This window comes from Amaranthus tricolor, chromosome 7 (assembly GCF_026212465.1).
Source record: "Amaranthus tricolor cultivar Red isolate AtriRed21 chromosome 7, ASM2621246v1, whole genome shotgun sequence".
NCBI classification, from domain to species: Eukaryota; Viridiplantae; Streptophyta; class Magnoliopsida; order Caryophyllales; family Amaranthaceae; genus Amaranthus; species Amaranthus tricolor.
Genome location: NC_080053.1, coordinates 30,731,672 through 30,757,995, shown reverse-complemented (window position 1 = coordinate 30,757,995; position 26,324 = coordinate 30,731,672). Strand labels below are relative to the sequence as shown.

At 32.1% G+C, this 26,324-nt stretch overlaps 4 protein-coding genes across 4 annotated transcripts; 2 read left to right on the top strand and 2 right to left on the bottom strand.

Annotated features, from left to right (window-relative positions):
* The first annotated feature begins 3,777 nt into the window (after positions 1–3,777).
* On the top strand, positions 3,778–8,709 carry LOC130818268 (E3 ubiquitin-protein ligase WAVH1-like). Its single transcript, XM_057684382.1, has 4 exons — positions 3,778–3,979; positions 4,736–5,292; positions 6,386–6,732; positions 7,692–8,709. Exons 1-4 carry the CDS (start codon positions 3,919–3,921, stop codon positions 8,350–8,352), a joined length of 1,626 nt encoding a protein of 541 aa, XP_057540365.1. The 5' UTR covers positions 3,778–3,918; the 3' UTR covers positions 8,353–8,709.
* A 2,341-nt stretch (positions 8,710–11,050) lies between these two features.
* On the top strand, positions 11,051–17,220 carry LOC130818259 (uncharacterized). The gene is made up of 6 exons (XM_057684367.1): positions 11,051–11,667; positions 13,276–13,868; positions 14,303–14,482; positions 14,594–14,795; positions 15,290–15,531; positions 16,510–17,220. The coding sequence occupies exons 1-6, from the start codon at positions 11,151–11,153 to the stop codon at positions 16,972–16,974; spliced, it is 2,199 nt and encodes a 732-aa protein (XP_057540350.1). The 5' UTR covers positions 11,051–11,150; the 3' UTR covers positions 16,975–17,220.
* A 557-nt stretch (positions 17,221–17,777) lies between these two features.
* LOC130818281 (protein JINGUBANG-like) lies at positions 17,778–21,248 on the bottom strand. The gene has a single exon (XM_057684396.1). It carries the CDS (start codon positions 19,532–19,534, stop codon positions 18,170–18,172), a length of 1,365 nt encoding a protein of 454 aa, XP_057540379.1. The 5' UTR covers positions 19,535–21,248; the 3' UTR covers positions 17,778–18,169.
* A 1,081-nt stretch (positions 21,249–22,329) lies between these two features.
* LOC130818264 (uncharacterized) lies at positions 22,330–24,926 on the bottom strand. Its single transcript, XM_057684374.1, has one exon. It carries the CDS (start codon positions 24,750–24,752, stop codon positions 22,788–22,790), a length of 1,965 nt encoding a protein of 654 aa, XP_057540357.1. The 5' UTR covers positions 24,753–24,926; the 3' UTR covers positions 22,330–22,787.
* Positions 24,927–26,324: the final 1,398 nt, after the last annotated feature.

Here is a 26,324-nt window from a genome sequence, read left to right as displayed (position 1 = left end):
AGAATGTTCTCTACATTATTCCCAATAAAATTATATTTTAACAACGACTGTAACCTCAATTTTTACTGAACATCAAAATTTACACTCTTAATTGGACATTGTAATTTCTAACAAGTACAACTAACTAAAACATAAACACTACTCACAACTAACAAGCTACAACTTTAGACATGTAATAGCATGTCATAACTACCTTACGCAGAACATAACCTACATCTAATAGCCATTTAGACACTTAAAAACTACCCTCACACTTTCACGTAAAACTATCTTATGTTGCCAAACATATTACGTATCCATAAAGTTGCTTAAATTGTATTCCCTTCAATTCAGAACAAATGTCTTATTTGATTTTTTAACGCTATTTATTGATCACTGTTAATTTTTATTTTATTTTTAATCTAGATGTCAAAATATAGTCAAGTGTGTTGTGAATGGGCTATATCAATAGTGAAGAAACAAACACAAAATGAATGCAAAAAAAAAGCACAAAAACAGAGCACCAACAACACACAATATATGAGGTATCTAATGATACCTCCCCCTCAAACAAAGTATCTTATCATTAATATAATCAATAATACATTAATGGCTCATCTTACAAGCTTCAAGAACACACTCTCAAAGCAAAAGATTGAACCTTGATGTCAATGTCCCTCAAATACCCTAATACAAGTGGAGAAAACTCTCTTGGCTAAAATCTCTCATTATTAGGCTCTCACATCTACCCTAATGAACTCCTAAGACCCCTTATATAGTCCCATGACATATTTTGAAGCCTTAGGACAAACCCACAAAAGCCCACAAAGAACCGTGAATTAAACATAATGTTTCTGTTTTCTCGAGCTGCTGCCCGCTCGGTCGAGCCTAGCTGCTCGGGTGGTCAAGCGGTTGTTCTGAGGTCTCTAGATTGCTGCTGCTTGTTGGCTCGATCGAGCCCCACACGCTCGGCTGGTCGAGCCATCTTCTAAGCCTCCCCATCTTGATCCCTTGCCTTCATTAAGACACACAAAGTCTCCCACTCATCAAGTGATCCAAAGCATAAGCTTCTATACCCCTTTACAGACACACACTATCATTCTCCAAAGTGCAAGCTAGAGCATGGGCAATCAAGTGATCGAATCCATCACCAAGGTCATGGAAATTGGCTCTTAATTCACCTAAGTAAGATCTTATTTGATTTGTCTCAATGTAAATTTTATTAATATCAATTTTTTTAAGATTAAATTAGTCTATTAAATAGAGTGCAAAAACTAAATGAAATAATTGATATGAATTGAAATATGAATTTCAATACATTTTAATATGATTTAAAATAAATATTAATTCAAATTAAATTAAATTGACATATATGCACGTATAAAATCAAAAAACTAACAATCCAAATATATCGTACATAAGAACATTCTAATGTACATATCGAAGTGTCTAGTCAGACCCACGCAATAATATTTGCAATGTGGTAGAGAATTGCTGTAAATCACCGCCCATTTTGCTCAATTTCATAGACATGCTAACAATGAATATATAGATAGACCCCATCCCATTTCTCATCTAATTTCTCATATAATATTTTATTTAACATTTCTTTAATGGAATATAATAATATAGATTTTTTAATCTATATATATATATATATTAAATGTATTAGTTTAGACAATAAATTTGATAACTAATTGAAATATAATTTATTCTTTAATTTTTTTTATATTTACCTATTTTAAAAGATATATTTTATTAAATTCAAAATAATTATCAAATATTGTCTAAATATATGTACTAGATGCATTGGTTAGGAACATCGTAATAATAATTAATAATAATATTTTGAAATAAAATAGTATTGTTCCAAATTACACACATGGACCTCATGACCCACCGAAATTTACATAATGATCAATGAGATTTAGTAGTTAAGAGTATTATTAATTTTTAACGTAGATGTTGAGAGTTTAATTTTTAGCCTCCTAACATTTTCAGAAATTTTTGTGTGAGATGGTTTTATCGTGAAATATTTCCATACACGAGTTAAATAGCTTAACTAATATAATTATTAGCATATGAGTTTTTTGTTTTAAGATCGTCTCACCAAGAGATGGTCTAATTTGACTCCTTTTAAGTTTCGGCCCAAAATCTGCATCTGATAGAGCAGGCCAAGGCCCAATATATACCAGGTCGAGTTCAATAAGGAGTTAAGGACTTTGGGACCATGTACTTGATTTAATATAATGTGACCAAGAATATTAGTAGAAATTGCCACAATTCAGCGCAGGTAGCGCAAAACAAAAAGATTGAAACAAATAAGCAATTTAAAAAAAAAAATAAAATTAAAAAAAAAGTTTCGGATAAGCGTCTATATGTTCGAATCTAAGGTCAGATATGTTCGCAGTTACTAACAGCAAATAAAAAAATTGGTCAGAGAAAGTCAAAATTGTTTATTCGCAGTTAATAATTGCGAACAAAAGGGAGATAATATCATAACATTTAAAGAGAAAAAGTAAAAATCATATTTGTCCGGAATTACTAATTGCGAACAAATAATTTTTTTTTGTCACTTCTAATGTTGTGACATTGTGTCTCTTTTGTTTGCATTTATTAACTGTGAACAAACAACTTTGACTTTTTTTGACCAATTTTTTGTTTGTTGTTAATAACTGCGAACATACCTGACCTTAGGCTCGGACATGGAGATGCTTATTTTTGGAATTAATTTTGCGCAAAGCTCATTTTTTTTATTTTTTTATGTTAAAATTGCTTATTTGTTTCAAATTTTTGCAAAAACATATCTCCTATGACTTTGGGGATTCTAAAGCATAGGAGGTTCCGAATATGTTTAATATGTTTCATTATACGAAACACAAAAAAATTTGAGCCTCAATATTAAATTACGTAGTATATTAAATGTTTAAAGATACAAAAAAAATATCATAATTTTTAAAATTAGATAGGACCTTTAAAATAAGTCTGTGAATTTTTGCTTGGCACTTATATGAGGTTTGATGCTTTTCACTCGAAAGGCCTGTAAAGGAAGCTAAAGAAATGCAAGAGGAAGTGTACAAGCAACCTCCATATTGATTGTTGAACCATATAGAGAGGGTGAACCTTGATCAATAATAGCTTCGGGTTCCTTGATCAATTTTCGACCCATAAATCTTACCTAACAATTTTTTATAACATACTATGAAAGTATTACACCTTTGTCTCAATTTATACAACAGTAAATAAATTTTAATTAAAAATAACAAAAATCCAAAATTATGGTCTACTTAGCTTGAAGTTAGTCCTAATATATACAGCTTATTCTTAATTTCTTACAATTAAGCTCTAATTGATTAAATCCACCTTCTTCCAGGCTATCCTAACTATATTGTATATATACACCTACTACTATATATTTAATTACCTTTAAAGTCGTGAACGCAAATTTTAATATGAGACGATCTCACATATAGATGCATCTTATAATATAAATTAATAATAAAAATATAAGCTTTTTGTTTAGCATAGTCGTTTTGCCGAGAGACAAACAGTCGTACAGAGAGACGCATTATATAACAAGAATATGAACTCTTTATTTGAGATACGGTAATTATCACACCAAAAGACAGTCTCTTACAAAAATTGTAGTTCAGTATTACATTATTGGCCGTCTCATTATTCTCATCAATTATTTATCAATATACAATAAAAAATATTTTTCTTCATAGACCAAAAGACAAGCTTCATAATGGCATTTAGCTAGATTAATAAAATATTTTATGTCTACTTCAACGATCTTAAATATTTTATAAATGTGGTATAATGTTTGACAATTAATGGTATGTTTTGGATCTATATATTTATCATCTTAGGATGATCAAAGTGTTAGCGTAGAAAATATTTTTGGTACTAGCTATCATAATATTCTAGCCAGCCAAAATGGTGCAAAACTATGATGATGATGAGAGGATTGATGATGTTAAAGAGCATGTTGAATCAGGTATTTTTCTGTCATTATCTGAATTGCTTCTTTGTCTTCCTTTAATTTTCGTCATTGTGTTATATATTCTATCACGTTTAGTATTAATATTTGATAGTTTAACATTTTCATGAATACACACTAGTAACAACTCATTTAATTATGTGTAAATTTTATACTTGTAACGTTATAAATTATATCTGCAATTGAGGTTCAATCGAAAATAATCTCTTTAGCGTGCACACTACTCATTAGTTTGTTTATGTGAACCCATATTTTGCAAATCCCCCTTATATGTGAACCCATATTTTTTAATTGGGTGGAAATCCCATTCTTTTTGAACCCTCAAATTGTTTTTGTAGAAGATTGATATTTCAGCTCTTATATCATGATATACTTATTGAGCTTTTACTTAACAAGACTTACACAAAAGGAGAGTTGAATGCATATAAACCTCGACAAAGTTTCATCCTAAAATCAATTGGTAATAGAATGAGTAATCCATCAAACTTATATGTAAGTCAAACCTTTAATGTGATGATATATGATTTCCCTTGTTGATTAACAAATTGTTATATGAAACAGTCTTACCGAGAGACAAGTCTCATACACAGATTAAATAATTCATCTCATATATATTATAAGAATATAGACTCATTATTTGAAGTTTTTCCACCGAGAGACGATCTATCATAAGAATACATGACCAAGCTAGCTCATATTGATAGGATCTAGACTTTGACATTGTTGTGATAAGGGTTAATGAATATTTTACAGGACCAGATTCTGATTCATTCATAGCTGGGAAAATCAAGGCAACATACTACAACAAAAAAGATGCACCACTAACAAAAACCAATTTCAAAGTATTAGTAGAATTAACAGGATCTGAAGCAGGGGAAGATAGACCAGGGGTTGACATAATTTTGGTCTTAGATGTTAGTGGTAGCATGAAAGGAGAAAAATTGGATCACTTAAAAACAGCAACAAAATTCTTAGTAAAAAAACTTAGTCCAATTGACCGTCTCTCCGTCATCAAATTCTCGAAAGAGGGCATAAGGTTATGCCCTCTGCGAGTGATGACTAGAGAGGCTCGAGATAATATTGAAGATGTTATTAATGAATTGGAAGCCGGTGGCGGAACCAACATAACGGCGGGTTTAGAGGAGGCTTTACAAGTGTTGAATGATCGAAGATTCGTTAAGGGACGTGAGGTCGCGGTTATGCTTATGTCAGATGGTAACCCATATCCACATGAAGCGGATGGGAGTCAAGTTGATGTTGGAAATGTGCCTGTTTATACATTTGGTTTGGGACAAGATTATCACCCTAAGGTAACTTGATTTACTCCTTTTTATATGGTTATTGGTCCTTGACAAGAACCGTCTATAAAACAAACTCAACTAAAAGATTAGTCGATGGTTGTAATAAATTAGTAGATGAGATTATATTTGAACTATGTTTGTTACGTTAGGTCGTTTTGATGTCATAGTAGTTGACTAATAAAATTTAAAGTTTAATCTGATAGTTAAAGCTAATAAGCTCTGTGTACATAGTACCAAGCTAGTTTCCCTATCAATCATGCCTATAGGACGACGAATTAATTTAGTCCTTTTGCCCTTATTTTGGATTTTCATTATTTGGTTACTTGGATGTTAGGAAGGATATTTTGGTACCTTTAGTCAACATCTCTAAATTATATGCAAGTTTTATCGAGTTCAATTGATTTACAATCAAATGACTTAGATTCAAATTCATGTTGTGGTCGGCTCATTTATTTGATAAGTAATTGTCCATTGGTTTAATGTCCAATTCAGTTGTCTTGTTTGACTTGTTGTATTTGTAGTAATTAATTTTTTTGCTAGTTGTATATGCCATTCATTAAAAACGTTTTTTTATAAAAATTTATTGTTGATTGTTGGTAGTTTATTAAAGAAAAATTAGGCAAAAAAGCCAATGATGAAAAAGCTCTTCAAAATAGCACTTTGATTTTCGTTCGAGATTTAATTTTTCAGCTAGTGTAAAAATTAATAATCAAACACATTTTTTAAACTTTTGAACTGATTAAAAACCAAAAGCTAAAATTCAACTAAAAAGCTAATTAAAAAGTTATTTGCCGAACACACACCCTAACCAACTAGTTTAGTAGGAGTATAATAAAATTGTCAAGAAATCAACTCAACCAAAAGTTTAAGTTAATGGTTGAAGCCCCAGTATATATTATATACTCTAACACGCCTGCTCCCACAAGAACTCTTTAGGCTAGAAGTGTGAATGCACACATGCCCTACTCATATATGGCGCTCATTATTTCACTTTAAATGAGTGTTGATCGAGATTCAAACCCATGATCTGTTGTTACGTTGATTTCTGATACCATGTCAAAAAAACTAACTCAACTAAAAAACCCTCATTAATTGCATGAAGGTGCTACAAAGTATTGCCAAGAGAAGTAAAGGAGGAACATTCTCAACAGCAGATGTTGAAAACACAGAAACAAGCAACTTAAGCATAGCATTTGCCCAGTGTTTAGCAGGATTACTTTCTGTTGTTGTTCAAGATTTGACGTTGACAATCACTAAACAAAAATCACAAATCAATGAGGTTTTTGCTGGAACTTACCCTCAATCAAGGGATGATTCTGAAGGTTCTGTTACTATTTCTTTTGGTAATCTTTATAGTAAAGAAGTTCGTAGCATTTTGGTGGATCTTGTTCTTGATGAGGTCAATAAGCCTAAGGGAACTGATGTTCTTGAGTTCACATACTCCTACAAGTAAGTTGTTTAAGCCAGTTGTTCTAATGATCGAGTCAAACTTATATTACTTTTAGGGATGAAGTCGACAGTTTTAATGAAAAGTTTAATGGTCAACACATTAGCAAAATAATTATATAAAAACAAGTTAATTAAACTCCCTTCGTTCCTACGTGAAAACGTCTCTTCTACTCAATTTGCTCTTTTATCTTTTTTTGTCAATGGTTTTACTTTTTTTTTTAATCTTATTCTTAACATTATTCACTCTCTCCATCTAAACCGCTTATTTTTATCATTTGCTTTTTTCTGTTTTGTTTTCTTACTAAAAATTAACTTTTACCAAGTTTTGGGTGCTTTCTCAAGGTGACAAAGGGAGTAATTGAAATATCCAACAACAATAATAAATCTATGATCCGTTAGACTTAACTCAACCAAATCAAAACCGATCTAATTGAATGTTTTTATAGGTGTGTGTGATTATCAAGCTGGGTTATAAGACTAATAAATAAGCTTGTTTTTCTTAATTCACGACCTATTAAATGCTTAACTATTAACAAATGTCATAGTACATAACGTATCCTAATGCTTTAACTGTCAACTTAAAATTTTGATTGAGTTAGTTTTTGAGCTCTGATGCCATCTCATATAACCTACGACTCAACTAAAAATTTAATTAATTAAGTTGATGATTGAAGCCCCATAATATATACACTTTAACAACAATTGAAAGTACATTCTAAAATGTAATGCTTTAAGAATCGAGTTTTGTCTAAGTTAGGCCATGTATCACTCTTTCTAAGAGAAACTTAGGTTGAATTCTAGATGCGCCCTCATTTAGCGCTCCCCTCCCTTAAGCCTGTTAGAGTATATAACATATCCTGCGAGTCTAAATTATCAGCTTAAGCTTTTGGTTGAGTTGGTTCCTTAACATAGTACAGAGCCAACCCAACGTACTTTCTAATAAAATTATCTTCAAACAGACCACCAGGTGGTGAGAAACCATATGATGCGCCACCGGTGTTTATCACCGTAAGCCGAACCGGAACACCATCGGAACAAGAGAACCCAGAGGTACTAACGGAAGAAGCCCGTCAACACACAGCACAAAAAATGAAACAAGCCCAAGTACTCGCAGATGACAAGAGATTCGATGATGCCAAACTTACGCTAAACGAAGCAAAAACAAATCTCGAACGCAACGAACTTGATCAATCAAACCCAAAAATCAAATCATTACAATCAGAAGTAAACCAATTCTTGAAATTGATGGAATCACCAGAGATTTACGAAAAACTCGGTCGAGCATTCGCATTTGCTGCCGAACTTTCTCATTCGTTGCAAAGATTTGCTACGAGAGGTGATGTGAATGAGCTAAGAATCTTCGCAACTGCATCAATGGATCAGTTTTTGGAACAAGTTAAGAAATATGAAGTAAATCCTGAAGAACCTGTTCCTACTCTCGCTGATGATTTGAAGGAAAGGATTGAGAATGATTTAATGAGGGATGGTGTTTATGGTGGTGATGATCATGGTTATGGAAATGTGCAGATTGATGATGGGATTGTCCAGTTTTTTAGAGGTGTTCATGGGTTCTTCAAGTCGTTGTTGATTAAGGTAGTAAGCTTGTGCAACAACAATTAAAATGTTTGAATGTTTAAGTTTGTTTTTGAGTGTACATTGAATTTGATTTGAGTTTTCATGTTTAAACTATTTGTACTATAATAATGTGTTTACAAATTGTTAAATGAGACGGTCTCATGATGAGATAATATTTATTGGGCTGGTCGTGATCATTTAAAAAAATTAGGCTAATTATATAGGCCCGTCTCATACAAGATGAGTTGTAATGTGTTTTGTTTTTGGATTGTATACTTGTATGTTATTGTATTCAACAATCTCTTGAAGATAAATTTTATTTGTCAATTTTATTGTATTCTCGAGTAATTTAAAGTTAATGAGTATAATAAAATTAACGAAGGGAATCTTCATGTCCCTAGTGGTTGAGGGTTTCTCTTTCAGTGGGATAAATTTTAGCCTCTCCCTGTATATACTTGTAGAGAATAGGGATTCTATATCCTACCCACAAATAAATAAAAAAAACTGAAGAACTAAAAATTTATAAAATATTTATAGTAAATTTTAGAATATTGGTGAAATAATTTATAAACTTGTGTCAAATATAATTTTTTTTAAGTCATTTACTATTTTTATATAGTTTATCATCTTTTTTGAATTTATTAAGAGTAAAAATTTATCCATCAGAATAAGAAAAATAAACTAAAAAATCACTATCTTCTAGTTTCAAAGCATCTCTTCTACTTATTATTATTATTATTATTATTATTATTATTATTATTATTATTATTATTATTATTATTATATTTAAGTTTAACTATATATATATATATATATATATATATATATATATATATATATATATATATATATATATATATATATATATATATATATATATATATATATATATATACATTATTTTAAATATAATTTGTAAATCTCTTGAAAAAAAAATAGATTGTAAATAACTCAAAATTATCTTTAAGGAACATAGTTTAATAGTTATGTTTTACGCTTCACGTACTCCTTAAAATATGAATTGGTCCACATATATTTACGCTTCACAATGGAATATATAAGGAAAAAACTGTACTAGATATTTGAGATTGTAAGCCAGTCCAAACAAATAAATATATGTATTGATCCGCATATATTTACAAACAATTTAGATTAAACTTTGTAGTCCTTACATACTCTTCTCAAGATATGAACGGGTATAAATATCCGATTTGAGTTATGCAATCTAGAATATTTGGTATCTGGTTATAGAAATAAGATAAATTATCCGATTTTCGAAAACAGATGATTCAAACCGAGAATCTGGTTTTTCAACTGGATACCGAATCCGGATCTGGGTCAACGTATTGACAAAATGATTTGTATTCTAAGTTTAAAAAATAAGCTTTATTTTTGAATTTTTTTTTTAAAAAAGCTTGATTAAAGATAGAAAGCGAAGTGAGCTTAAATAGTTATGTCGAAAGAAATGTAAAATTGTTTGAAAAAAGACAAAAAAAATAAAAAGTCTAAAACCGGATATCCGGTATTCAATTTGGATTAAACCAGATATCCGGATTCCGGCTATCCGATTTTTTCGGACCAGAAACGGATAGTGATTTTCATTATCCGAAAAATCGGATATCCAAATTCGGATCAATTCGATATCTGATTTTGAACACCCCTAATGGTGATGATATACCAGTAGCATATAATCCTTTATTATTGTTCATTAATATCACTTTAATGAATTCATGTTGTGTACCAAATCTAACATAAATTAATGAATTTAATCGGTTTTGTTACTTTGTATATGCCTTGCATAATTACTCAGTTTGTTGACTTGTAACATTATTGACTAAAATTAAAGTCGTGACATTCACGTTGTTTCTCCGACATTGCCGATGTGAGTAATTGCTTCACATGGCTCCATGTAACATAATGAAGATGACTTTAAAATAAAAAAATAAATAATATAAATAAATAGATTAGTTAATCTGAAATACCTTTATAATATCTTAATTTTTATTTCTCATCAATAGTATTAATTTTTATTTCTCATCAACAGTATTCAGTAAAAGTAAATTTCAATTATTTAATTTAAATTGAATATAGAGAAAATTAAGTGTAAAAAAAAATATGATTAAGCACAAATTAGTGGTTGAAGGCTTTCATCTCTCCATCCCTAATAAAAACCATTTGATTTTCACTACCAAAAGAAAAATTAATTCTCTTTTTTATTTTCTTGCTTCTAGATGATTGTCCTTTCCCTAAAATCAAAAGAAAAGCATCCAATTCAACAATAATTAATTTAAATAAATAAAATAAAATCACCTTGATAATCATTATTACAATAAAAATAATACTAATTTAATAGAAAAAACTTTTTTGTATACAAGGTTGGCTGAAAAGTGAAGCCTGAAGGGATGGGAAAACTAGGGAGTAGACCAACAAGAAGCAGATCCACATTTCTCTTGGGAAAATAAAAGCAGTTAGTGTATAAACTGAGGGTAAAATCTAATTCTCAAATTTATTAAAAAAATCTAATTAAAAAATTTGACCCTTCAGCTCGTCTTGTATGATATTCTATATCGTATGAAATAAACTCCTATAATTAACTTATTTTTCTAATTGAACACTTTAAAAATGTAAGTAATCATTTGACACATTAAATATACATGGGTCAGCCCAATAAAGATAATCTCACTGTAAAATTATTTCTCTCACCATAAAATCGTTTCATTTAAGAATTTGTGTTGACCCCTTATTAGTCTTTTGACCATCATCACCTATATGAAACATGCTACCAATTAGGCTCACCACACTCCAAACCCCAAACAAAAAACCCAAAAAAAGGCAAAGTATTGATGGGGGAGAAAAGAGGTAGTATTTGTTTCTTCGCAACCTATCGACCACCCGTAGCACTCGACTTATACTCACTACCATATCCATCCACACACCCTCAAACCGAACTTTGTTTATCAGATGGACAATTCTACAACTACAATGGTCAAATCATACCTATTCCATCCCTCAAAAAAATGTTGTTGCACCCGAAATTCGTTCTCGAATCGGGTGCAACGATAGACGATGTATTGTCCAGTCGTCTATCTAAAGGCCTTGTGTTCGTGTCTGAACGAACACAAGGTCTTGAAACACTACATATTGGGCTTCATTTTAGTGATAAGACTGTTAAAGTTTTGAGTTTCGCTGATGTTTATGGTACTTTCGATGGTGCACGACTTGAAGATAATGGATGTTTTGCTGGTGATTATATAGTTTATGTGTCTACTAAGGATGATCCTGGGCAGCCTCATCAGCCTTGGACTGCTGTTTTTCGAACTCATCTTTCGACCGGCGAAACCGAACGCCTTACACCACCAGGTAATACTGTTGTTAGCTGTTCAAAATAGGTCTGACATTTACCGATCTTATAATAGATTTCGACTTTAACTCAATATCATAATGGATTTATATGTTAAAAAGAGAGACAATACTTAATTTTGAATCGACCCAAAACTGTAAATTTGAAATCTTGATCATCCGAATCAACAATACTTGCGAATTTTGACTTATTATAAGTCTTAGGAAAAAATATTGATCAAAAATATTTTTTTATTTTTTATGTATAATGATTGTTGTTTGTTAGCTTTTTTGGTTAACTTATTTGTTCACTTGTAAATATATACTAAGGTATTTAATTATTTTGGTTTTAAGTTGATAGGATATGAAATAAATATTAAATTCAAATAAATGTATATCAATTGGGTAAATTGACTTAAAAGCTATATTATAGTGCAGAAACAAGATCGTATCACTATATTGTGATTGTATTGTAAAGGTTTTTGAGTTTACCGCAAAATGTACCGGAATGTCTGCGAAATCATCCGTAAAATCCGTTTTGACCGTATTTTTGCAATATGCACAACTCAATTTTAAAAACATAGAATAAGTGATTGGTAAATTAATTTACGATCATTTATAACTCATGTTATTTTTATCCAAATAAGACACAGAAGTATTAAACTTGATATGAAAATCATAAAAATATTTTGGCATTATCATTAACAAAAAATAATTTTAATATTATCTATGCAATGATGTTGATAATTAGTTTTATATATAGAAGTAATGTATTAAATACGTTATCACTCATGTTCGTTGAAATAGATAATGATCGATCAAAAGTTGACTATCAACAATGAAAACGCGCACAAATTTATCAAAATATTCCTTTAAAAATATATATGCATAAATATCATATTATGATATTATGAAAATCGAGTGTTGTTTTAGATGAAGAATAAGTATTATTTTCAAAAATAAATTATGAATTTAATTTTAGTTTAGCACTCTTCTTTTCTTACTCTATCTTTTATAAAATAAAAAATAATAATTATATTGCAATTGTAAGAAGTATTTATCAATCTATTTTGTTAGTATTTTAAAGTTTCTTTTCTAATCAATTCTAATTGTCCAATGTGGACTGCTAACCGAACATATTGCTTTCTATTGAATTGATCTTTCAATGAGAAATTCTCCTATAAAATAATTAAATAGGACAAATTTAAAGGGATATAATAGTATTATAAAGAAATTATTCGATCAATCATTGAGCTTGAAAATAGGCTTGATAATAAATAGGTAAATTAGGTCCAATATCTCTTTGGATTGCATCTATTTCGGGTAAAATTGTGTTGATATGTAAGTGTCGGCTCCAATTTGAGTTAGGTTTGTTTGGAACAATTAGTGTACATATGTTGTTCAAATTATAAACAGGTCTGAGTTGGGTTGAATTTGAGTCGAGTCTGATTGTATCATGTCTAAGTTTAGATTTGATTTAAATTTGGATAGAATTGAATAACCTTGGATGGAATTTATATTGTGTCTGCTTAACATTTGAATTGTATAAAATCTAAATTTAATAAATAGTTTTGAACTTATATACGATTATGAAAGAAATAACCTAAATTAGATATTTCAAATGAGTAGGTCAAGCTGATTTGAACCCTTCAGTATCTCCTGACGGAACAAAACTAGCCGTTGCATCTTTTGAGGGCAAAGATGGTGGTTGGTGTGGGGAGATTGAAGACCTCCAAACTAACATAATTGTGATCAACTTAGACGATCCATCAGAGCGAAAAATGGTTGTTCGAGATGGTGGTTGGCCAACATGGGGGAGCAACGACACCTTATTTTTCCATCGCAACATCGAAAAGGTTAAAATGGCAAAACGTTGGGGTGTTTTTAAAGTAAACATTTCTGAGGGATCGAAATCTGAGACTCGAATCACACCAGAAAATATTAATGCAATAACACCGGCTGCCATCGATGCAAACACGGTGGTTGTTGCGACTATTCGTCAACCGTCGAAATTTGGCGACAATCGAGAAGAAGCACAATATCGACATATTGAAGTTTTTGAGGCTTCCGCAAATTCAAATGAGCCGAAGGACGCCAAACAAAAACTTACGCAAACGGTCCGACCTTTAGCGGACCATTTTAATCCATTTGTAATAGTGGATGAAAATGGACTAAAGCACATAGGTTATCACCGTTGCAAGGTCACGGACAATATTGACGAGGTAACAATACAATCTACTATTACATGTACAAATTACAAAATAAATATATCAAATATACAAATTGTTGTAGAAGACGATCTCACTGATAGACGCTTTTATAATGGTTAAATAGTCTATTTAATATATATTATGAGAATATATGCTCATTGTTTGAGGTCATCTCATCGAGAGACAGTCTCTCATAAGAATAGCTCTAAAATCAAATATTAATTAAAAAAGTCTTCGTTTAATAACCCTAAATGAGGATGTTAATACGAAAGTGTTATTTCGCTTTATAAACTTACAAGCTAATTAGATCCTGTTTTTCTCAACTTATTTTTTGTTTTATTCTCTACATGTTCACTAGTTTAGAGTCTTAGACTCTTTCAGCTCAGTTTAGTTTCATTCAATCATAGAAGTATTAAAAACTAATAAGTTCGTTTTTTCCAACGAAGTATGCGGTTGTGGAGACACAATTCGTAAAAATAAAATCTCCAGATGAAGAAATAGGAGTATTCAGAGCGTCAGGAGTATTTCCAACCTTTTCCCCAGATGGATCCAAACTTGCATTTGTCGATAACGAGTTCAAAGCCGTGTGGGTCGCAGACAAGGAAGGTTTGCGTAGGGTTCATGAGGTTGGTTCTTTTTAATTTTCTAATGATTTAAAACGAATCAAAAGATTAAACTAATGATTAAAGCTCATACGTATATATGTTTTATATTATAAAAACGACAACATAACGTAGATGGAAGACTCAAACAGCGTATTCGCGCCGGTTTGGAATCAAAATCCAGAAAAAGATGTGTTGTATATAAGCAAGGGACCATCATTTAGTAAAAATGAACAAGTTCATATATGTGCCATCCCAATTGCTGCGCATGGTAACCAGCGACGCAAACAGCTCACTAAACGCTTCAATAATGCTTTTCCATCCACAAATCCCCAAGGTATGTAATTTCTTTCTTGCAAATTTAATAAATTTGATATCAATAAATTCTACTAAACATCAATTCAATTAATTTAAAATACATTCAACTATTGGATTATCAGCTGGGGCGAATTTCAAGGCAAGTCCATAAGATCTGATTTTCGAATTTTTTTTGGTCATTATCTAAAACTAAAATATTGTATAATATTAACGTTAATAAGGATAAATTATCAATAATAAACTAATTTTTTTCGCTGAAATAAACCCACTTATTATTTATTGAGACTCTAGGATATATTATATACTCTAACACGCCACCTCACACGAGAGTCTTTGACTAGAAGTGTTGATGCATATGTTATACTATCTCTGGTTTTATTAATAGTTACACTTAAGCCTAGCCTTTTATTGAGAGCTTTTTAAGTGAAGCGTAGCTATTAATATAAAAACGGAGGAAATATACTCTAACAAGTAGTCTGTATGTAAAATCTAAGACCATTTACTCTTCAACAGGAACAAAGCTAGTATTTCGATCAACAAGAGAAGGAAATAAAAATCTATACATAATGGAAGATGCAGAAGTAGGTGAGTTTGGGGGAGGAGAAATAACTCGTCTTACAAATGGTGAATGGACAGACACACATTGTCAATGGTCGTCTACAGGAGATTGGATTGTTTTCGCATCAAACCGTGCAAATCCAACGGCAGCCCAGAAAGAAGACTTACCTGATCCTGGCTACTTCGGCATATACCTGGTGATATATGTTAACGAATCAACTCAATTATTGTATTCCGACAAAATGTTTTACACTCTATCACGCATGAGTGTGAAGCCAAGAATTTAATTTACAATTTAATGAGCTAAATCGTTGATGCAGGGCACTATAAGGGGGCAAGAGGGGCCTGTGCCCCCGTCCCATCCAAAACTACTAGATAGACGGTGACTTTAGTAGTTAATAGTTAGGGAGTCATAATAGTATATTTAGAAATTAGGGTCTCACAACCCAGGCCTCACAAATCTCAGGATCAATCCTGCGTCAATGCATTCTCAAAAACTTACCATCGTACCCCGTAGATCCTCATATAGCAAGGGTTCTAGGTAGTGAACTAGCAAATCATGCCCGTACCCTCTTCAAAATAAGGACAGGAAGAATATGGTCAAAGAGATCCCAAAAAAAGTTTATTAAATTCATAGTTTATGAAAAATTATTTAAAAAATTGTGTAGCATGTCATAAAGACTACAACTGCGGACCTCAAGTTTCAACTCTACTACTTTGACCATCGAACTTCACTTGATGATATGTTAATTATGATAAATTAGTAAGAGGGCAGAGTCAAAAATTCAATGGGAGATATGTTCTTCATGTGCCTTCGCCCTTACTATCACTCATAGCCCTTCATATGAGAACCTTTTTGGTTAAAAGTGCGAAGGCATACCTAGAGCTTAATATTCTACTTGAAATGAGGCGTGGATGTGTTGGGATGGTTTACCTCACTCGATAAATTAAAGATTGTGTGCAAACTTTATAAGTCATTAGAGCCCTTCCTCCCATTGCTATATGGTTTTGGGATGGTATCTCTTTGGTTTATAAAGTGTACGCACCTCGTGTTTTCTCGATTATATACTGGCATTGATAATAAATTCAACTAAACTTAACAATCATTTAACTGGATGAGATTCAAACCCATCTTATTATTATCTGTTACTATAATATGCTATATATTCTACCAGGTAAAAGCCAACAATCCTGATGCATGGCTAAAAGTTATCGACAGTGGATATGACACGACACAACTAGGACGAGGAGACTTATTTGCAGGGCATGTGAGTCATCCATACTTTAGTCCTGACGGAAAGAGTATAGTTATTGCTGGAGATCTCGCAGCAGTGTCTTGTGATCCAATCTCTTTGCCTCTCTTTGTGCACTCTGTTAGACCATACGGAGATATATTCATCGTCGATCTCGACACTAACAAGTTCGAAAAGAATGAGAATTTGAAGTTCAAACGACTTACACATGGTAGATATGAGAATTCTACTGCTGTTTGGACCAAGTTTTCAACTGATAATACAACTGCAAAATGGAATTTGTTCTTGGATAAACCAACAAGTGGTTCTTGCCCTTATATAGATCCTACTAAAGGTGAAAGTTTTCTTGTCACCGGTCATCTTTGCATTGCAAGAAGATGTTGTTAATTTAGTTATATATATATATTAATCTATTCGTTGAGAAATTTTCTCCACCAAAAATTTAAGCTTATAGCCTAAAAATTTTGTCATGGTATTAAAAGAAATGGCTATTAATTAATTGAGCTTTTTAAATATTTGTATTTATGATTATATCGTATTGATTTTTTTAGTATCTTCCATATATGATGGAAGGGGATACTTGTGTTTGTAAGGTGGTGATTTTTATAGTAATATGATACATTTATTATGTTTTTATCTACTCCATGACCTTATTGTTTTATTAACTTTAACTTATTTTGCTATATCAAACTTGTCCACCATCCAACCAAGATGTTTTATTGTTAATGGTGTTTTTGGTAATTGAGAAGAATTGAAATTAGGGTATGATTATAATTAGAGAGATGAGGGAAATTGTTAATAGTTCTAATTAATGTAATTTGTTGTGATTATTTATTGTATATAATCACAATAAAATACATTATAACGTAAGCCTAAAAACAGGAGAAGAAGAAAAGGATAATAGCGAACTAAAACAAGATCGGCAGGAATATTCAAGTCGAATTTTCTTCTGGAAAAAGCCTAAAGTTGATTTTTCAACATGTTCTTATTAACCTCATTTGGACCCACTATTTACCATTTGTTCGTGATAGGCTAGTAGCCAACAAGTTTGTTTTTACACCTTGTTTGGACTTCAGAATTATTTTCTTTTTCAAGGGTTTTTAGTAATTTTTGTTATCCTCATAGGCTTTCTTTGTATTTTTGTTATATAATATAAGTAATTTCCCAAAAAAAACTTGTAAATTAACATTTTTCATAGCCATACAAATAAAAAATAATCATCATGCAACAATCAACAAAAAAAATTATAAAATTAAATATGAAAATCACCAATCCTCCATAATCACAATTCCTTTTGTTTACCCTCATACATACAATTACAATTCATCAAGTACACTCTTAGCTAACAAGCTCTCCAATCACATTTACCTTGCACTCATTATATTAAAGGCTTGTTTTGCAAATAATTGTAATTGGCTAAAGTTGAATGTAGTTGTTGGTTGGTTTGAGTTGCAGGATGTATATATGTTGATAAATTAGATATTAAAATGTTTAGTAAAAATTAGTTGTTAACTGCTATTTGACCAGGCAAAAAGTCAAAAAGCATAAGCGAACCAGAAGGCTAGTGCAAAAGTGAATGCATTCACCGAGAGCTACGATCAGATCGCAAAGATTCAGATGCGGATTCAACCTCCAAAACCTGCTGCTGTTGCTGCATTGTTCCCATTCCCAATCCTGTAATTCCTTCTTGATCAGCAACATTCCATACTTTGACAGACTTATCAAGACTTCCACTATAAACAATAAACTTAAGACCTTTAGCATCCTTATCATCTTCCACAGCCAAGCACTTAACAGGCCCGTTATGGCCCGTCAAAACCGAGAGGCACGTGTGAATCGTGCCTTCTCGACGCCATACACAGATAGTCTTATCAGCAGAGCCACTAAACACGAGTCGTGCACGAGCAGTTAAGCACAGAACAGCTAGCTTATGACCCTTAAGAACACCCCCATGGGCTAGATTCTTCTCGGTTTCCCAAAAACTAACCATTCCATCACTAGACCCACAGTAAACTATTGAGCCTGTAGGATCAACTGCAAGAGCAGTAACTGCACATTCTTGATTCAGTAATGTCTGTACAAAGAAATGCTTTGTGCCTTTCCCCTGCATTTCTCGTCTCCATACCTTAACCGTGCCATCAGCTGATCCGGTGAACACCATCCCTTCATTACTCGACACAACTGAGTTCACCGCGTCTTCATGGGCAACTACAGACTCGAGGCATTTCGAGTCTGTAACTCTCCACACCTTAAAAGTGTGGTCCCATGAAGACGAGTACAAAATCCCTTGTTCCTTATACATACTCAAACTTGATATAGCATCTGAATGCTTAATCCATAACGAGCTTCGATGCTTTTTGACCTCGACATAGTTACTCGGTTTAATTGAGGCCTTAAACAAATCCTTCAATGTAGGTAAAGAACCTGATCTTTTATGAATACTTGGATTCTTAGGTGACACTTTCCAAACCCGAATCTTACCATCTTGATGACCCGTAAATATCTTCCCATTCGCGATCACAATAGCCTTAACCAACCCGGATGCAGACTTGAACCCGGAATACTCCTTCAAGTTTTTCCAAACCCGGATGTTTTTACTGTCGGACCCTGTGTATAACAAATCACCCTTGGTAGCTAATGAATATATATGCCCTTCTTCTCGAACCAACGATCCAACAAGCGCATTGATCTGACCTGAATCCCGAGATTGTTGAGATTGATGAGACCAAGAAGGCTTAAAGGGTGAAACTTGGTTCCATGGAGACATCATCATTGGTGACATTTCTGTGCTTATTCTAGGTGCATCATCAATGAAGGAATGCCCTCCAAAAGCCGAGAAACTACTCTGTCGATCCGGGTAATCACATTCATCATCCATTCTAGGTAGGTTCGGGTCTGAATGAGCTATGTTTGCGTATTGTGATCTATCCATTCCTGAATCATACATACTTTTTTGATAATTTTTTGGGTTGTTTGAATTTTCCCTTAAATGATTTACCCCAAAAAAATTATATGATTATTATGAAAAAGGGTGTGTATTTGATGATTTGCTATTTTTTGCAAGAGAATTGACAGCAAAAAATGGCACAAATGGTTGAGAATTAGAAGGTGGTTAGGAAGTTAGGATGACGAAGAACAGGCAGGAAACAGAATGAGAGGGAATTTTTTTGTTTAAATATAGAAACAGTCTATTACTTGGGAACACGTAGGAAATTTTAAATTTTGGTAAAATAATTGAATTATTTATGTCAAAGATAAATGAAGATTTTGTTGTCCATAGAATCAGGATGAATTATTATGTTTGTTTAAAATTATTAAAATTAATAAATTTTGTTGTGATCAACACTTTCTTTTTAGACGATTCTAATCTTTTGGGATTAAGGCTGATCATGCGCTGAAAAATGATATGATATGACATTATTTAGAGTCGAATCCAAGATACTAAAACAAAATAGTTCGAACGCTCACTTTTGTCCAAAACTCGAAGGTTTAGCTAGCTTGTACCCTATGTTCCTAACTATAGGTGTTTAAAATAGACCCAATGATTAGAAATTTATCCGACTATGTTACTGAACCCAATTTGACCTTACTCTAAAAGTGATTTACAATTATGTAAAATACAATATGGATGCAAAATCCGGAATCAACACAATTATCCGAATGAACACCTTTGATCCTAACAAAGGAAACCACTTTAAAGCCCAAAGGAACACAGTCTAAAATGACCCAGAAACAGAAATTTCACTCTTATAAACAAAATCAGCAGCATTTTGAGTAAGAAATGTAAGATTATTGTACAAACAAACAAGAACAGCAGGAGCTAGAGCAATTTTTTTTCCCTTGACCAAGATGAACAGCAACCCAAAAAAAACATGATAATGAACTTAATCCAAGAATCATTTTCACAATCAATTATGACAGAGCATTTTCTACTTGTTGCAATATGTGTACTAAATTCTTAGAAGAATTATCAGTGAGAGATAAATCCATACTTTCTCCTGAAACAGGCATTCCAAATAAAAATTTTATTTCTTGCAAAGAAATGGTGGTTTCAACCAATGGAAAAATGAAAGTATTAGTTTTTGGAGTCCAAAATTCAGCTAAAGCAAGATTAATATCTGGGTTATATTTAATTTCATGTAAAGAAGAGAGGATTCCATCACAAATACCTGATATTCCCAGATTTTGGCGAATTTGATGGATAATTTCTCAACCCATTCCGCCCAATTTTAATGGGGTTTTCTCCACCCAGGAAAACTCACTCTAACTGGCCACAAATGAAGATTTTTCTGCAAGAAAATGTCAGACAATTATAGGGTTTTGTGGGGTTTTGATTTGGATATGGTTTTAGGGTTTTGATTGTTGAATGTTCCGCCATTGATGAAGGTTTGCCAGCAAATGAAGAGGGAGAGCTTAAGAGGTTTATAACGGCAAAACAAAGGCGCCAAATACTAAAATTTCAACACAAATTCTTACTTAGATACGGTTTTTAGAAAAAACAATGGACCGACACATTATTATTTATTACTAAAAAGACAACGACTAAAAAAACATGCATCGTAAAACCTGTTTAGAGTTGGTGTTTTAACCTGCTCAAATTGATATGTTAACCTGTTGAAGTTGATTTTTAAAGTTGGCGTTTTAACCAGGTTAAAGCACTAACTTTATTAGGTTAAAATGTCAACTGTAATAGGTTATAATACTAACTCTAATAGGTTATACTACTAACTTTAATAGATTATAACATCAACTCCAAATAGGTTCAAATGCGCACATCAGTCTTTAGATTTTTCGCTTTTTTTATTGTTGGGCCGGGCCTGGGAGAACCGTCTCTTATAAAGACGGTCTAGTTGCTGAAATTCCAAAGTAAGCTAGAAAAGTGACTGTAAGAATCTGTCAATAGTACAAAAAATCATTCAGTTTGGTTCTTCCCTACATTCTCAAAGCGTTTATTTAAAGTCTTAAAGCTAATGGCATATGATCTGTGTCAAGAGAATCATAAGGCACATTTTCTTCTGCATTCGTAACCCGCTTCAAAGCTAATGGCATGTGATCTATGCCAAGCGCTATGTTATTTGGACTTGGGTATTGATGTTGGATACTAGTGCGTGTTCAAGTGTTGAATACATCTAAATATTCAATTTTACGTCTAAAATGAAGTATCCAAGCGTCATACCATGTTCGAGCATCAAGGATCAGACACGAATACGTGAAGCAAAATAAAAGTCCGAGTAGCATAGGCCAAGCGAATCAGATTTGACACGCCATCCTTTAGTCTCGATTTCAGTAGGATTCCTTGTGAGGGGCGTGTTAGAGTATATAACATCCTGGAGCCTCAACCATCAGCTTAATCTTTTGGTTGAGTTGGTTCCTTGACATTGTGCTTTTATCTTTGATGAATATAAGTAATGTTGTGTTGCTTATAATGTCAGCAAAGTGCTAGTTTGTATTTGTATACAAGGGAAAATCCTAACAGTAGTATAGAGTAGGTCAAACACTCATTTCTACATATGTAATAAACAAAATCAATGTCCATTTTTCTACATTATATCATTATATGTTGCACAATTCAATATTAATGGGATTTTTTATCACTTGACCGGACTTATTGTCTAGGCAGACTCATGCCTAGATTCTCCCCTTGTTTGTAACCCTGTTAGGCTGTTACAGAACTAAGAATATGCAGTAATACTGGTTTTGTACAGTTGGTAATAAATGATGTTTGTTCATTAATGAATGCAGTCATGCACAACAGTGATCCAGAGCCTTTTAAGGCTTTTTAGTTTCGAATTATAATGAAATATAATAAAAATGACATGTTAAATCATTAGTAGATATTATTTGCATTCAAAGACGAAACAACCTCTATATTATTACAAGATTAAAGTTCTGTGCATCCGCACCCCTCAGACCTTGCTCAAGTAAAAGTCACCCACATCGCCTTCAATATATCGCCATAGACTCATACTATTATTATACCTATTCTCCTTTGCATGATTCTAACAACCTACACAACCTCCTCACAATAAGAAGATGAACCTAAAAGTACTAAAACTACTCTTCATTCAATACAAAGGTTTTCTTCTCTAGTCTTACAAACAAACAAGAATCAATTAGACTAATACTCCCTCTGTCCCTTAAAAAAGCCTCGTTTGTACAATGATGCAAATTCACAGAAACAGAGTAGTATCGAGAAAACATCAATCATATATCACTCTAGTCTTGAGAACCGCAAGGTCTTTCTCAATCCTTGCCAAACTAGCTAATAGCTTTTTGCTCGACAATCTACTAATACTATCCTTAACATCTCTTTCGGGATCAGTACTAGTCTTTCCTACACTACTTTCTTGCACAGAAAAGTGACTGTTAGAATCTGACAATAGTACAACAAACCCTTCAGTCTGGCTCTTCCCTACATTCTCAGTAGAATAATACCTATCTGGTGGTTTAAGTCTTGCTTTTTTCAAACCATTTGTTTCATGTCTTAAAGCTAATGGCATATGATCTATGTCAAGAGAATCATAAGCCACATTTTCTTCAACGTTCGAAACCCGTCTCAAATCTAACGGCATCCGATCTATGCCAACCGAATCAGATTTGACCCGACATCCTTTAGTCTTGATTTCAATAGGCTTCCTTGAACCCTGTCGAACTCGTAAAGCCAATGGCACATTGTCTCGATCACTCGAAGCATTCGTTTCGAGCATAAGCTGCCTTTCAACCGAACTTTCACTGATACACTTGCCTCTCTTTGGCCAAAAGTAATCATTCACTACTTCTTCATGGTATAACATATAGTTCTTCCACCAATTATAGTAAGATACAGAAATCCTAGAACAGAAACTTCTAGAAGGTATGTAAAAACCTACTTTATCACAATCAAAAGCAGGAACTATGAATTGTCCTGGAAGATCTTGATCATACCCAAACTGCATTGCTACCCTATGTGGCTGATACATCTCCTTATACTTCATTTCATGTCCATTTAACTCACAAGTGTACAAAAACCGACAAAACGACAACAAAGGATCATCTAAATCTGCATAATCGGAGACTATCTGATCTAATTCATCATAAAATGGCCATTGTATTTGTTCCCATTTCTTCAAATAACTAGCATATGGGCGCCATTGAAAATTCTCACCCACTTTTAGTCTTGATCTAACTAATGAAAGACTATACTCAAAGTTCACATTTTCCCATTTAACAACCCTAGGATCACCAATTTCTAGGGTTTTAGCCAATTTTGCACCAAATTCAGGGAATCTTTCACAAACCCAAAGCTGAACAATCTTGAACAAACCACAAGTATAATGCTTACAATCTAAAGGGGGGGCAATTACATTTTGGGTCAATAATGTCAATTCATGATAAAGATTTGCAAGAACAGATTGTGCAATTTCAATTGGGGTGCCTTTAGATAAATGGGTTGCAATTGGAAAAACAAAATCATCAATTATACCTTCATTAAGATCAGGAAAAACAAATCTAGAAAGCCATAAAGAAAGAAAAGCAACATGTTCAAATTCACCTTCTTTATTTTCAATCTCTCCTTCTTCTTCTTCATCCATAAAATGATCAAGCCAAGCTAAATGGGTAACTTCATTTCTTCCATTGTTCTTCAAATTTTCTTCAGAAAGTTCAGTTCTTACTCTTTTCAACTCAATCACAAATTTATCATCATTTTCTTCAATGGGTTTGTTTATAGACCCTCCAATTACAGGAAACCCACCAAGAATCATAACATCTTCAAGGGTAATTGTGGCTTCACCCCATGGAAATATGAAAGTATTAGTCTTTGAACACCAAAATTCACTAACTCCGAAGACTAAACCTTTATTGCATGGAATTTCATGTAAAGAAGCTAAAATCCCATCATATATACCAGCTTTAATCCAAGTAGTAGCATGATGTATGACTAGCCTGTTAAACCATCCTACCCAATTTTTCTGAGGTGGGTTCCAACCAGTAAAAAACACCATTAAAGGCCATTTTTGAAGGTTTTGAACAGAAAAAATGTCTGAAACAAATGGGGTTTTGGGGATTTCTGAAACATTGTCAAGATTTCTTGCAATGGGTTTTAAAAACCTTGCAGTTCTTATGGTGGGATTTTGATTGTTTGGGGATATTAGTGTCTCTGTTCTTGATTCATACAATGGGTTCATAATCTTGGGTATGGGAATTTTGGGTTGGGATCAAATCAAATGGGTTTTGTTTGATTTTGATTTTCTCTGTTTATTCAGTGTTTTTGAACTATTTTTACTGTACTAGTTTTGATGTTATATTGACAAAGAAAGGAAGGCTTGATAATGGACGTATAGAAAAAGTACAGAGAAAGTTTCCAGTTCATTTATTCCGAAATCATTTTTGGAGTAATAGTAGTTATTTATGGGTCAGGTAGCATATTGGATGCTTACTTGTTAGGGTCGTTTCAAATGCGTTTATATTGATTTCTATATAATTTTAAATAATTCATTTTATATAAAATCGTTTTAGGATTAGATAATCTTAAAATAAGAAATGTATTCACTAAAATTTTTTATTATTAGGCTATTTAACTTAAGTATGAGATATGTCTCATGTTGAGATCGTCTCATACAAAAATTTGTGAATTTTAAATTTATTTTAAAGATTGTTAAAATCGAAAATCTAGTTTTAGGGTCTCATAAAATGCTTATTTTGGTCATGACTTATGATCTGATATTTTGTGTCGCTTTCTAGTAGATTCATATTTATTTTTTATATAATTTTAAAATTCATTTTTGAAATTGATTAAAATCAGATTTGTTATAAGATCGAGTGGTAGGGTAATTTTAATCATAACCTATAAATTTTCTACTACGAGATACTTACTCCGTTCCAAAATACTTGCACTTTTGCTTTTTCACGCAGTCCAATGCACTAATTCAATTCTTAATATCTATAATTATGTATAATAAAAAACTATAAAAAATGATATTAATAATCTTTGCATTGAGACGAATCAAACAAGATCTCACTTGACTATATTTTAACTTATAAATTACAAATTAATCACAAATTAAAGAAAATAGTGCATAATATAAGTATTTTTAATGTTACGAGTAAATTAAAACGAAGAAAGTAGATAAAATATGTTTTTAATATTCTACTTTGGAAGATTGATCAAGAATAACCCTTCCTAAATTGTTCAAGTTAGCAAATACTCAGTTGCCATGTAGGGTTTTAGGTTCACAATACGAAGGGATCTACTATATTCTATACCAATAAAAACAGTCATGTAAAATATCGTTTTATTTTTCTTATCGTATATTTTTATAATATTAAATTTTTATAATTTTAGTTGTACATAACTTTTTTTAAAAAAAAAATTGGAAAATATTATTGATAAAACAGAGTCTCAAGAAAGAGAAGTGAAAAGCCATTAAAATTGTACATAATTTTAAATATAAATAATTTGAAAAAATACATTGAATGTCGAAAAATTAATATAATTATCTCTTGATTTATACTCCCCAAACAAAAGTGTTTAAAATAGTCTCAGCCTAATATCTATCAAATATGTATAGTATAATACGAGTTCAAAAAAACAATTTACAATAATGCAAAAAAAATATCTTTAACACAAAACTCAATTTTAATTGGACACACAACTCAAAAAAAAAAATAAATAAATAAAAATAAAAAACTCGACACAAAACAAAAATATCAAAAACCTATTCATTTCCACTATTTTTCACCCTTTTTACTAAAAGTAC